This window comes from Bremia lactucae, linkage group LG13, assembly GCF_004359215.1.
Source record: "Bremia lactucae strain SF5 linkage group LG13, whole genome shotgun sequence".
Taxonomy (NCBI): Eukaryota; Oomycota; class Peronosporomycetes; order Peronosporales; family Peronosporaceae; genus Bremia; species Bremia lactucae.
This window is the reverse complement of record NC_090622.1, coordinates 2,668,940-2,681,091: the sequence shown is the minus strand read 5'-3', so window position 1 is coordinate 2,681,091 and position 12,152 is coordinate 2,668,940. Positions and strand designations below refer to the sequence as shown.

Here is a 12,152-nt window from a genome sequence, read left to right as displayed (position 1 = left end):
TTGTTAATCTATCTTTGTAAATGTTGTCTTAACTATAAACTAATACTAAACATGTAAATGAATTCTTATCTATCTTATCTCGTAACTCTCTTTGATTACTTCTACAGCTGATTAGTCTGCGGAATAAATAGACATAATGGTCTATACCTATTTATGGATAAGAATTCAGGAAATTACTATTTAAAGTAATTTCCTCCAAATATTATCTACCTTTTGGATAATATCAATTAACAATCTTTTATTGTTAATTTCATGTAACGATACACCCCGTCACACAGATAATACTTTACTACATGTTTTGTTTTTGTTTGTATTAAGTAGATAGAAACAAAAGAACCTATTTATATTAAATACAGTTTACTCTCAACCCTCCTATGTATAGCCGCAAAGCGTTTTACTCAACAAATATTTCTTCCATTGACTACTTGATTGGCGGTTATTTACTTTAAAACATATATTCGTCAGTTAAACACCACAATATTAAGCCGATAACGGGACCAGTGAATGTGGATCAATAGTCGCGACCTTACCGGTGATGACGACGTAGGTGGCTCACAAGGCAGCGTGTGGGGCTTTGCGAGCTCAAGTCGTTCGCCTGTGCACAAATCGATAGGCGTAGCAGGCTCTCGCGTGCTGTGGAACCGCATGGAACCTGCCGAGGAGGAGCGAGAGGAAGAAGCTTTGCCTTCGTACTTGTCGTATCTCCAGCCATCTTTGCAATCAGCATCCGCGTCACTCAATCCCCACGCACCACCACCACGTCAGTCATTATACGGCACTACGCCAGGATTACTAGCGTCGCCACCCTCAAAGCCTGTGGTCCCTTCCAGTGCCATTGAGCAAGTGACACGCAAAAGTGCCGAACTCGCGCAGGCCCTTGAACAGGTTGTAAGAGGCGCAATGCATGGAAACTGTTCCATACCGTCTCGTCAATGCCAATGCAATTGCGACCACTTCATAAGCCAGCTCCAGGAAATGGGTACACAGGTCCAAGCGTTGCAAAATCATGTCTTTGAGCTCACAAAACCCTCCTTTTCAACCAGTTTGAACGTTGGAAATGCATTGAAAAATGGCATGTGGACCGCCCACGCGCCGCCCTTTGTACCCAAGTCGTCGAAGCACCTACCGTCTCCACCCTTGGCATCAATCGATAATGGAACCGCAACAGTTCTTAGCGATAGAATCTCGACACTCGAGGGTCGACAAAGTGCCTTTCAGTCCCAATTGGCTCAAATTGTTAAAGTTTTGGGCATTCCGACGGGAAAAGCTAACAAACACGGTCCTGTGAAGCCTTTACTCCAGACGCTTCGAGAAGAAGTGGATTGTAAAGTCGAACAAGCGACAGCGGAGGCGACAGCGAAGCTCACGGCACAATGGGAAAAGAAATTTGTTGATACGACCAAAGTTGTTGAAACGAACGATTTTCAGCATCAAGTGTCGTCAAATGTGGTGTTAGCTGCTTTAGCAAAGGAGCATGAAACGTCATTGGCGCGCTTAAGTGGTTCGTTAGAAGCGCTTGTGGCGGACGAGACCCGACAACGAGTTGCATTGGAAGCGCGCGTGTGTTTGCAATTGAATCAACATGAAGAGTGGCTCCAACAGCTAGAAGGTGTGTTTGGGTCGCCTCATGCTGTCAAGCCGGAATTCGAGCCACGATGCAAGAACGTGTGTGCAAAAGTTACCGAGCTGGAGCAGAAATGGAACGATTGTTGGGATCGATGCCAGCGGTTCGAGCAAGTATTTTCCAATGTTGCAAGGTCTCGAGAGTTAAAGCCATTGCATAGTGCTATTGAAGACAAATGTGGCGGCTGAGAAGGAGATATATAAATCTTTTTTCGCAACTTTTAATAACTTTTTTTAAGAAAAGTGTCAAGTTGATTTTGTCTTGTTAGGCGATGAGCCGACATTGTGCAGGAGCGTTGTAACTTTTACATTGGGGCTTGTAACGAGGTGTACTATTACATAAATATTTTTCCTAGAAGAGGAATAATTAATATTATTTTTTGTGAGAGAAATTATAAAAAGATGTGTACGACTGCACAAGACCTCAGAATGACAACTTATCATTAAATTCCGACGGCAGTGCACAAATACAGGCAGTGTCGAAACTCGACCACTCGAATGAGTTGAGTGTACCAAACAAGGATACTTGCATCGAAAGCAACATCGAAGAAAATATCCAACGCCTGTCTATAAGAGACAGTATGAATGGTCCAGATATACTGGAGAGTCGATTGTAGAGGATCTCGCTGTGGTTGCGCTACCACAGCTCGAGGCAGTTGAGGAAGTTACTTTTTACAAGAAATTGAGAGAAGAAGCCCCCAAGAATCTCCGGGAATAAGGCCCCAAAAACCTGTGGTCAAAGCTTCCCAGGACCTTTGAAAATAGGTTTTAAAGAGGTTACTGTGACATTAAATTTCTTAGTAAGCAACGAAACAAGTGTAGGCGCTTATACACTGATAGCGCCTCCGAAGTTAACTTCGGAAATAGCTCGATTGCCAACGCTAGAACCGAAACGGTTCTTGCGTGATCTGCGTAGTGACAAAGTCAAGCTGATCTGCGTACTTGTCACAGGTGACAAGTACGTGGCCGATATTCGGTCGGCAATAGCATTTTCTGAGAACGAACGGATTCTCAGCAGCTCATCGATGGACGGAAGTGTCCTCGATGAGAAGACTCATTTTGAACGTTTTACGTACCAATCCTGGGAGTATTGGAAGACAAAATCTTCATATACGGATTTGATCGTCTTCAAGGATGGATTCCCTGAATCCGTACCGTGCAAATTGCCTAAGGAGAAAGGCTCTTGACACGAAATCGACCTGATTCCAGGTTCGAATATACTGTGTCATGAAGCAGTGGCCATTGCCTTGTCAAGTTCTTTTCCGATCGCTAGCAGCGGGCCATGTGAGGGAGTCATCCTCCCCACATAGCTTTCCGACCTTTTGTGTGCGTGAAGCAACGGGAGTGGTGGCGGATTGTGTATGCGTCCAATAAATTAAACGTTTCAACGGTACCGGCTCAAACGCCGATACCACGAAAAGACGTATTAATTGGTGGTATGTCAAAGAGTACTATCTTTTCGTCAATGGATCTGATGGATGGATTCTATCAGATATTTATTCTCAAACAGGATATCCTATTCACAGCAGTAAGCACCCCAAGCGGTATGCTATGGGAGTGGCTAGTTATGCCACAGGGACTTGGGAATGCCCCTGCGACATTTAAGAAAAGTGTAACGAATCTGTTAGGATCGGTGCAGGATTTCGCACCGAGTTATTTTATGACGTCCTCTTCAATTGCAGAACCACGAACGAAAAGTCGGAGGTTGAAGTACGTCGTATCCACGTCCGAAAGGCTCTTACACTAATGCGTACGCACAAGTTGTTTGAAAATATCAAGAAGTGCATATTCGCTGCAGTAAAGGACCACTTCTTGGGTGCATTGTGGGTAAACACGGTGTACGCCCAAATCCGAAAAAAATCAAGGCGATCGCCAACTGCCTGTGTCGGTCGATGTAAAGGGACTTCGGAAGTCTCTCGGCTTAGCGTTGTATGTGCATGACAAGTAACCCCTTGCCATGAAATATGCACTGGCTAAGTTTGGGGAATATCTATAAAGAGATAGACCGTTTATTGTTTAAACGGACCATGCGTCTTTACGCACGGCCGTAAGCTGTCCATACCTCTCGTAAAAAAGGCGAGATGGTTGCCTTTCTTCGCGGAGAACAACTTCTACGTGAAACAGAAATTAGAACGACTAATGTCGTCACTGATGCTCTTTCGCGCCAGCCCGATTTTGAGCCGGTTGCGCAAAACAACAGTGATGATAAGCCTACTGTTGCAACAGTAAGTGTTTCGTCGTCGACATTACTCGACGACGTTGGAAGAGCTAATCAAGAAGATAAGGCTCTTAAAGAGTAGATGGATTACCTTGGAAAATCCATCACAACGAATTGTCGAAAATGTATCGATCCTCAATAACTCGATATACGACACGCAATGCTTTACTGTATTACACAGCCATTGCTGGCGACACAGCTTGTGTCGTCATCTCCACCCAAAATGATGCATTTAGGCATCATGTATGAGTACTACGATACACCAATTAGCGGTCAACGAGGACGTGAGAAAACTTATCTCACGATAAGTCGCGACTTCTACTGGCCACGCCAGTATGAGTACGTCCGCAAGTACATACGTGCTTGCGAAGTTTGTCAACGGGTAATGCCCAGTGCTTCATCCCGTGCTCCGTTACAACCTCATCCTGTTTTGGCAGTGTTGGCAGTCCGTATCAATGGACTTCGTCTTCGTATTCCCCGAAGACGATCATGAGAATAATGGTATTCTTGTATTTGTTGATCGTTTCAGCAAGATAGTACATCTTGCTGCAGTCCCGGATTTGACCACAGCCAAAAGCTGTACTCGTGTCTTTGTTGACACGATAATTCGACTCGGTGGGCTACCCCGTGAATTGGTCTCCGATCAAGATCCTAGATTCACGGCAGCTTTATGTCAATCTGTGTTCAAATCACTTGAAACACAATTAAAAATGTCAGCTTTTGACCATTCTGAAACAGATGGTCAGACAGAACTTGCAAATCGTATCCTCGAATAGATGCTCCATAGATACGTCCACTTTTTTACGAGTTGGAGCGAGTTCTTGCCGATGAAAAAATTTGCCATCACCAATTCAGTGCATGCTTCTACAAAGCACACACCGTTTTTCGTGAACGGCTTACACCATCCTCGTATACCCACCTTGTTTGAGAGTGACTCTTGTTCAGGTGGGGACTCGCTCAGACAAAGAACTTTTTAGCTCTTGCTCATCACGCATTGACACAACATTCAATGCGAAGAATACCAATGTTGACTTAATCAACATTGAATTGGACAAACTCAGTAATGGCAAAATTACTATTTCTGACTTAAATAACTATGCTGAAAGACTCAGCATCGAAAATAATATTAGAATGACACATCCGCAGTGTGCACCGGTCGCACTGAAGACACAAACAAAATCGAGTCAGCAGGTGAATTCCTGGTGGCTAGAGATGCAGTGGTCCAGGACCATCGCTGATGCGGTTGGCCGACAGAACGGAACGCTGACAAAAATGGGAGAGCAAACATTCATTCATTCGATGTAAACGATCTAGTCCTACTATCTGTGGTAAACCAACCAAAACAGTAATTGATTACTGCTCAGGTATATCGGCCTGTTACGTGTACTGCACCGCCAAAGAAATGCGTACACGATCGAGCTGCCTCGTAGGATGCGTACGCATCCTACGATTTATGTTGGTCATCTCCGCCTGTACTGTCACTACGAGTCTTATTCCGATTCCGGATCACTTAGAACGGTCTAAGGCGTCTTATGGTTCCGAGCTAAGCATGATGGCCTCGGGACAAAGCCTGGTTATCACGAACGAAACGTTCTACCACATCCTTCAAGGATGAGACCTTTTGACGAGCTTTCATCAGCTCGTTTTGAAGAAACTGATGTGTCCTCTCGTTCATCAGTTGATCCGTCGCGAGAAACATTATCCATCGTCACCGCTTACTCGCGGCGACGGGATCGCTCGTGATCTATGTCCTCCCGTAAATAATGCAGGGTGCGATCGAAGTCACGATGTTGACTCGGGTTCGTCCAACAGGCGAGCCCGAATTCCCCTCCCCCTCCACATACATAGTCAAATTCGAGTGGTGAAAAGCTTTTCTTGTTGAGCGCTTCTCGAACACACCGTGAGGTGAAAGGGATTCGAACGAGTTATCTTGCTTGATGGCGAGGGTACCCACCCGCGCGTGATAGTTGCAAAACTCGTTCCCAAGAGGGTCCATCAGAGAACGAGTGCACCCACGCTCGTGAAAGGATAGGAGGCTCTCAATTTCTTCGTATCTCACAAGAGATGTGCGTCCTCCAATGAGAGTCTTTGAGGGAGTATGCCTCCTTAGGGACAGAACCTGCCCCCTTAAAACAGCATGGGCATGAAAACCCCTGGAGAGGCAAGGTAACCGTGCAGCATGTAGCGTGCGTCCGTTTTTGAATCGGTCACAAAAAACCACGTTTGTTAAGCTAGGCCTGGCGGCCTATGCTTTGCACATTCTGTACAAATCCTTCCCAAGCTTGGAACAAAGGAGTGATACTTCGCCCGCTTGCACGTATACCACCGATGCCGGAAAAAGCATCGATAAAGAATTCCGTCCTCACCAGGCTTCACAAGCATGTGAGGATGAAACGGAATATGGTATCGATCGTTGGTCATATCAGACCAGCGGTTTAGGTTGCCCTTAGAGGGCAACTAATGTTTCTTTTCGGGAGCAAAGCATTGCGGTCTGTCTCACTTGGGTTCATGTTAACGTTAACATTACTCTCGGAGTTATGCTTTGAATCAATCCTTTCTGGTGATGCGTACTAGTACCACCACTTACCGAAGTGCCTTTTACGATCACTTCGTTCCTGGTGATGAATACTGAAATCACCAGAGGTATCGTCGTCCATGAAGTTATCCCAAGATGACTCCGCACCAAAAGGGTCCGACGAAGTGTAAAAAAACTTCGTCATCACCTCTTTGGTTGTCACGTTAGAACCGCTAGGTTTTACAAACGTGGCCGCGGTTGATCTAGAGGCTTAATAGTTGCCACCTAGTCGGGCGATGACGCCGACTCGACCCAGTCACCTACAATGGAAGTAGCAGCTGACTTGTCACTACCACCTGCCATATGAAAAGCAGGTGGAAGCGACCCGCTCTAAGTGCGAAGAACTGCCCAAGATTCGAAGAAGAGGCAAGCGGGAGCGACATGAGATTAAGCTTGTCGGCCTCCTTAACAACACTAAAACCCAGCACCAAGCTTGCCCCGTTACGCATCACGGTTCAGCTTGAACACGCGAGCGGCACTTTCGATGCACTTCTGGACAGTGGTGCTTCGCGAATCATGATAAACAAGGTGACTATGCGAGCCAATGCTCAGCTTGGGCATCGACAAGTTGCGTCAACAACAAAGTTTCAGACTACATCACCAGTTTTGGTAGTACGATCGTCCAGTTCCATTTTGCGGCCCTCAAGCCGTCGGCTGTAGTGACCCACAAATTTGAAATTCTAGCCAGGATGATATGGTCATCGGTTGCGACATCATAAAGGAATTGGGCATTCCGTTCAATTTATAGGCCAAATTGGTTCAGCGGGATAGTCACTATGCTCAATTGAACACCGGAGGGTCATCTTCTCCCGGGATTAGCGATCATGTATTCCTCGACGAGAGCAAGTCGATGACACTACAGTGCGCCCAGAAGACCTTATACCCGACACGCTACATGAGCCACTCCTCGACAAATATCTCAAGCTTCTCCGCGACAGCGAACACCTATATGACGGACACTTGGGAAAGATGCGATTCGATGATTACGTTCTTCCTTCAGCGCCTGACTACTAGACCCTACAAGCAAAGCTTTATCCAGTTCCACGTAGCCTCGATAACAAGGCTCGAGAGCTAATCCAGCATCTTATCAGCATCGACGTGCTAGAGAAGATCTTTGGCTCAGAAATGGCATCGCCAGCCTTTTTTTGAGGAAGCCCAACGGTTCACTTCGTTTATTGATCTGTTGAGTCTAATGAACTCAACCGCTACATATAGCGCAGCCTGTACAAAGTCTTGCGAATTCGAGAGATTTTGCTACGTCTCGCAGGCGCCAAGCGTCTTTCTACGTTTGCTGCAAGCATGGGGTACTACGCGCGTCGTCTTGCTGCACCAAGCCGTGGTTATACAGTTTCTTCCTTCCGTTCGGGAAGTTTCAGTACAAGTGACTCCCAACCGGAATTTTTACGGTGCCTGACGAATACCAAGCTTGCGTGGAGAAGATCTTTGACGACCTTGCTTTTGTAGTCGTCTATTTGAAAATAATATTTTCGGTAACTCCGAAAGCGAGGAGGAGCATCTCGAGCACCTGTACATCGTGTTCAAGCGACTGAATAATATTGATGTGATTCACAACGGAAAATATGCCACACACTACGCCACTCGGTCGACTATCTGGGCTTCACGCTGACATCCGAAGATATCGATGAGTTCTTCGGCAAGCGAGCTAGGGCGGGACATGTACGTAAGAGCAAGTCGCCTCGCTGCAGCTGACCTTCTCTGCGCGTAAAGCCACAGATGGATGGCGCGTGGTTCACGCTTAAAATAAGCTGAACACGGCCACCATTTCGGCGCAAACGCCAATACCGCAGGAACATCTTCTGTTGAACTCCGTGAGAAAGTCAATTAGCTTTTATGCGTTGGATTTAAAGGATGGTTACTATCAGTGTTCATGAAAGAATTGAATGTAGCCAAAACGACAGAAAGCACCGAAAGCGGTATGTTTTGGGAGTGACTTATGATACCTTAAGGTTTGAAAAACGCATCTCGCGACATTCTTTCGAGTGGTGGCTTACGTGATGCGTCAGCACCGTGCCTACGCGTCCCATTACTTGGACGATGTATTCGTCATACTAGGACCGAGGAAGTGCTGAGCAAAATAGAGTCTCACAAGCGTCATAGACGCTGTGTTGCAGACCCTGAAAGACGCGAAATTGTACGTCAGCTTGCAAAGTGCGTCATAGAGGTCTCCGAGATACCTGTGCTGGGCTGCACCCTAGGTACACATGGTGTACGAGCACACCCAGACAAGGTAAAACTGGTAAAGGACTGGCTTATATCACGACATGTGAAGGATTTGCGCCAATTTCCAAGGACTCGATAATTAATTGCATAAGTATAGCAAGAATTATGCGGAGCGAACTAAGCCCATGCCCAACCTCCTTAAAAAGGACGCAGTTTGGGTTTGGTCAACGGAACCAGCGAAGCAATCTCTTGTTGAGGCACCGGTCTTGGCATTGCCAGTGCGGATAAGCGCTTTAGCGTGTGAGCAAATTTGTAATCGTCAGCGCGCTCATGCAGAAGGATGAAGACGGCGCTGAGCGTGTCATCGCTTTTCAGTCCCGGATTTTAAAAGCCGCAAAACTGATTTACCTGTGCATGACAAGGAGTTACTTGAAATAAAGTATGCTCTTGTCAAGTTTCGTGTGCACCTATTGGGCACCGAACCATTTGTGGTTTAAACGGATCACGCATCACTGCGGACCGCAATGAACTCACTACACCTCTCGTCTGGAATGGCAAGATGGCTCACATTCTTCTCTAAATTACTTTAAAGTTAATACAAGCCGGGTAAGCCGAATATCCTGGCTGACCCGTATCGCGCAGACCAGACTTCGAGGCAAGGCATCAGCAAAGTGTGTCTTGTGCAAAGCACAAGTTGAGTCGTCAACGTTGGCTCCATGAAGGCACACCTCGTGACGAACTCATTGGCCTCCGAAATTAAGAAGAGCTAGTCAGGACGAACACTGTCGCCTGCTGTTCAGTCACTTCGGTGGACGAAAGGTAACCCATCCGTCGCACCTGAAGGGTGAGCTAAGTCACTTTAGCTACAGCGAGTGTCAGATAAATTTTGGTGGCCACATCTCTATCGATGTGTGGCCAACTATGCTCGCTTAGGCGAACAGTGTCAGCGCATAAAGCCTGCACCGTCCAGCGGTGTACCACTGAAGCCGCTACCGATTCCAACGGATTGTTGGAAGTCATTTAGTCTGGACTTCATGTTTGGCACGCCGCCTGACCACACGGTTCTGACGGAGCTTGTCGTCTGTGTAGACAGACTGAGTAAATGGTGCATTTAATACCATGTAGTGCCACGATCACAGGTAAGGAGGCAGCTATCTTGTTGCTAGATCATGTGTACCGACCACACGGGATGCCCGAGTCCATAAAAATCGGACCGGGATCGACGGTTTACGTCGGGTTTTTGGCGTCATGTGTTTGAGCTGCTGGGTAGCAAGCACCACATGTCTACAGCCGATCACCCCCAGACCGAGTGGCCAAAACTTTTTAATCGGGTCGTGGCGGATGTATTGCGCACGGTAGCGACTCCCAAAGAATAGATAAACATTTGCATATCGTGGAGTTCGCTATGTGTACAAGTGTCCACGCCATCCTTGGACACCAGTCTCGTTTGTGCGAAGCCCAAGTCATAGTGTAGAGGGGCTTACTACGCTCGGTGCGTAAGAGGGACACAGTTTCGTCAATATGACGATGACCCGCGAGGGTATCATCTCAAAGACTGAAATTTGCCCTAGTGACCCTGATGGTATGACAGTGGTCAGTATGGAGTCACGGCAAGGAATGCCAGTGCTCCAAAATAATAACGGTGTTGTATTATTCGCAACTACGTCCTACGACCGACCTCTTGGTGGTGTCATAGGTGAGTTTGATGCTAAAAGCGTGAGCGAGGCTTAACGCTTGTGAATGAGCGATTAGCCATCGGGCCGTTTACGTTGGTCAAAGAGGTTGGAGACCCAAATTATAGGTTCATTCTTTCCCCGTATATGAAGACGAGCCCCGTATTTTATGTGGGTTGTCTGAAACGGTATGTTGATTCAGATGAGGTCTCAGAACCCCACTCGTCTAAGGATACCGATGGTGGCGCCGAACTGTCCAAATATCGCCAAAACACAATTAGTGGATGAGTACATTCGGGTTTTCTACCCTGTTGCGTTAGACATTACGGAATTAAGTGATGTGCACGAATTGTTAAGACTTCATTTTGCTTTGTCAAATGGCTTCGATAATTCAAGTATCGTTGTCGGAGTATATAATGGGGCACATATCGGGTGGTGAACCGTTGTTGCGGTACATTTACTTTATGGGTATAATACCCTTTTTTCGATTTGAAAGTTAGATAATTTATTAAATCCAATGTATTATGGGTAACATATGCGGCCAGATATAAAGTTGGCGGCCGGAATATATTGAAAAATTAGCTAGGGGAACTGAACTTAAAGCGTCCTGTGCCTTCCTAAGGCTTGCGCATTGATCTATGAGAGACAGAAGCTTTTCTAAGGTACGTACTCTCGGGCACTAGTTGCCACTTGGTTCAACGAGCCCCTGAACCTCTTGAACTATGATTTATTAGGCTTTGATAGCTTGCACGACTACCGGGGTTGTTTAACCCATAAGGTTTGTAGAATAAAGAGACTCTTTGAGTCGATAAGGCTTCCTCTGACTTAAATTGCGAGGTAGCTCCACTACAACTGGTAGTCCTCGTAGTCAATCTGCACCTGAGTTGTTTATTACTCAGCCTTCGCTGACATGCAAACGTTTCCAGAACTTCAGAGGCGCAACGCACAGCGTACGACAAGCTCAAACCGTTTTTGGGCTAGAGAATATAGAGTTTATTATGTCCCAGGGACCAGAGGTTCTGCATGCAAGGCTTAAATACTTTATGCCTTATGAATCTCCCCTGGTTGGACAGGTTCAAGATCACCTTGCGGCATCTATGCCAACTCGGTACATCTCTGTACCTGATTTAGAGTCTAAGGCTCGCCCTCTAGTTGTCAATGTAAAGACATTTCAGGAAAAAGAGAAAGAAAACCTCCCATTTTGGATCAAGCAGATGGAGATGTCCTTTGATTCGTCCTTGTTCTAAGAACGTCGAAAGGTGGCTATGGCGATTTGAAGCTTGGAGGTAGAGCCGTGGAGTGGGCACTCTCGCGCAGCACGTTCATAACCGCGCTTTTCCCTCATGGGGTCTGCTGAAACAGCAAATGACCAGCATGTTTGCACCGCATGATCAGGCTTTTCGGATGCGATCACAGCTTATAGCAAGTAGACAGGGTAAACGAATGTAAGCGAATTATGTTCAGGAATGAGATCTCTTATTGCATCTATGCATCAAGACCCGGTACAGAAGCAATTGTCGTAACAGCATTTATGGGAGGGGGTTTCAATGAGGGCGCTGCCCGCACGGAATTATTCTGATACTATCCTGCTACTTTTGAAGAGGCGGTTGCCATAGCGCTACGCGCTGAGTTCGACTTAAAGTCTGCTCGTGTTAGCACACCTGTATGCCGTACAAACTCTTCGAGCACATGGGTACCGTCTAATAGACCGGAGCTCATGGATCTAAGCCTCGTTAAGGAAGGAGAAGAGGCACTTCAAGCTGTAAAAAAACATAAAGCATCCGTAGATGTTATATGTGCGGAAGCACGAACATTAATGTCCGTTCTATCCGCTACACAATACGCGTAAAGCTAGAAAGATTATCAATCTTGACCTATACCA

At 46.4% G+C, this 12,152-nt stretch overlaps 1 protein-coding gene across 1 annotated transcript; it reads left to right on the top strand.

Moving 5' to 3' along the window:
- Positions 1–504: 504 nt before the first annotated feature.
- CCR75_007148 (uncharacterized protein) lies at positions 505–1,812 on the top strand (the record flags this gene model as incomplete). Its single annotated transcript, XM_067965212.1, has 1 exon — positions 505–1,812. The coding sequence occupies one exon, from the start codon at positions 505–507 to the stop codon at positions 1,810–1,812; it is 1,308 nt and encodes a 435-aa protein (XP_067823282.1).
- Between the last annotated feature and the right edge of the window lie 10,340 nt (positions 1,813–12,152).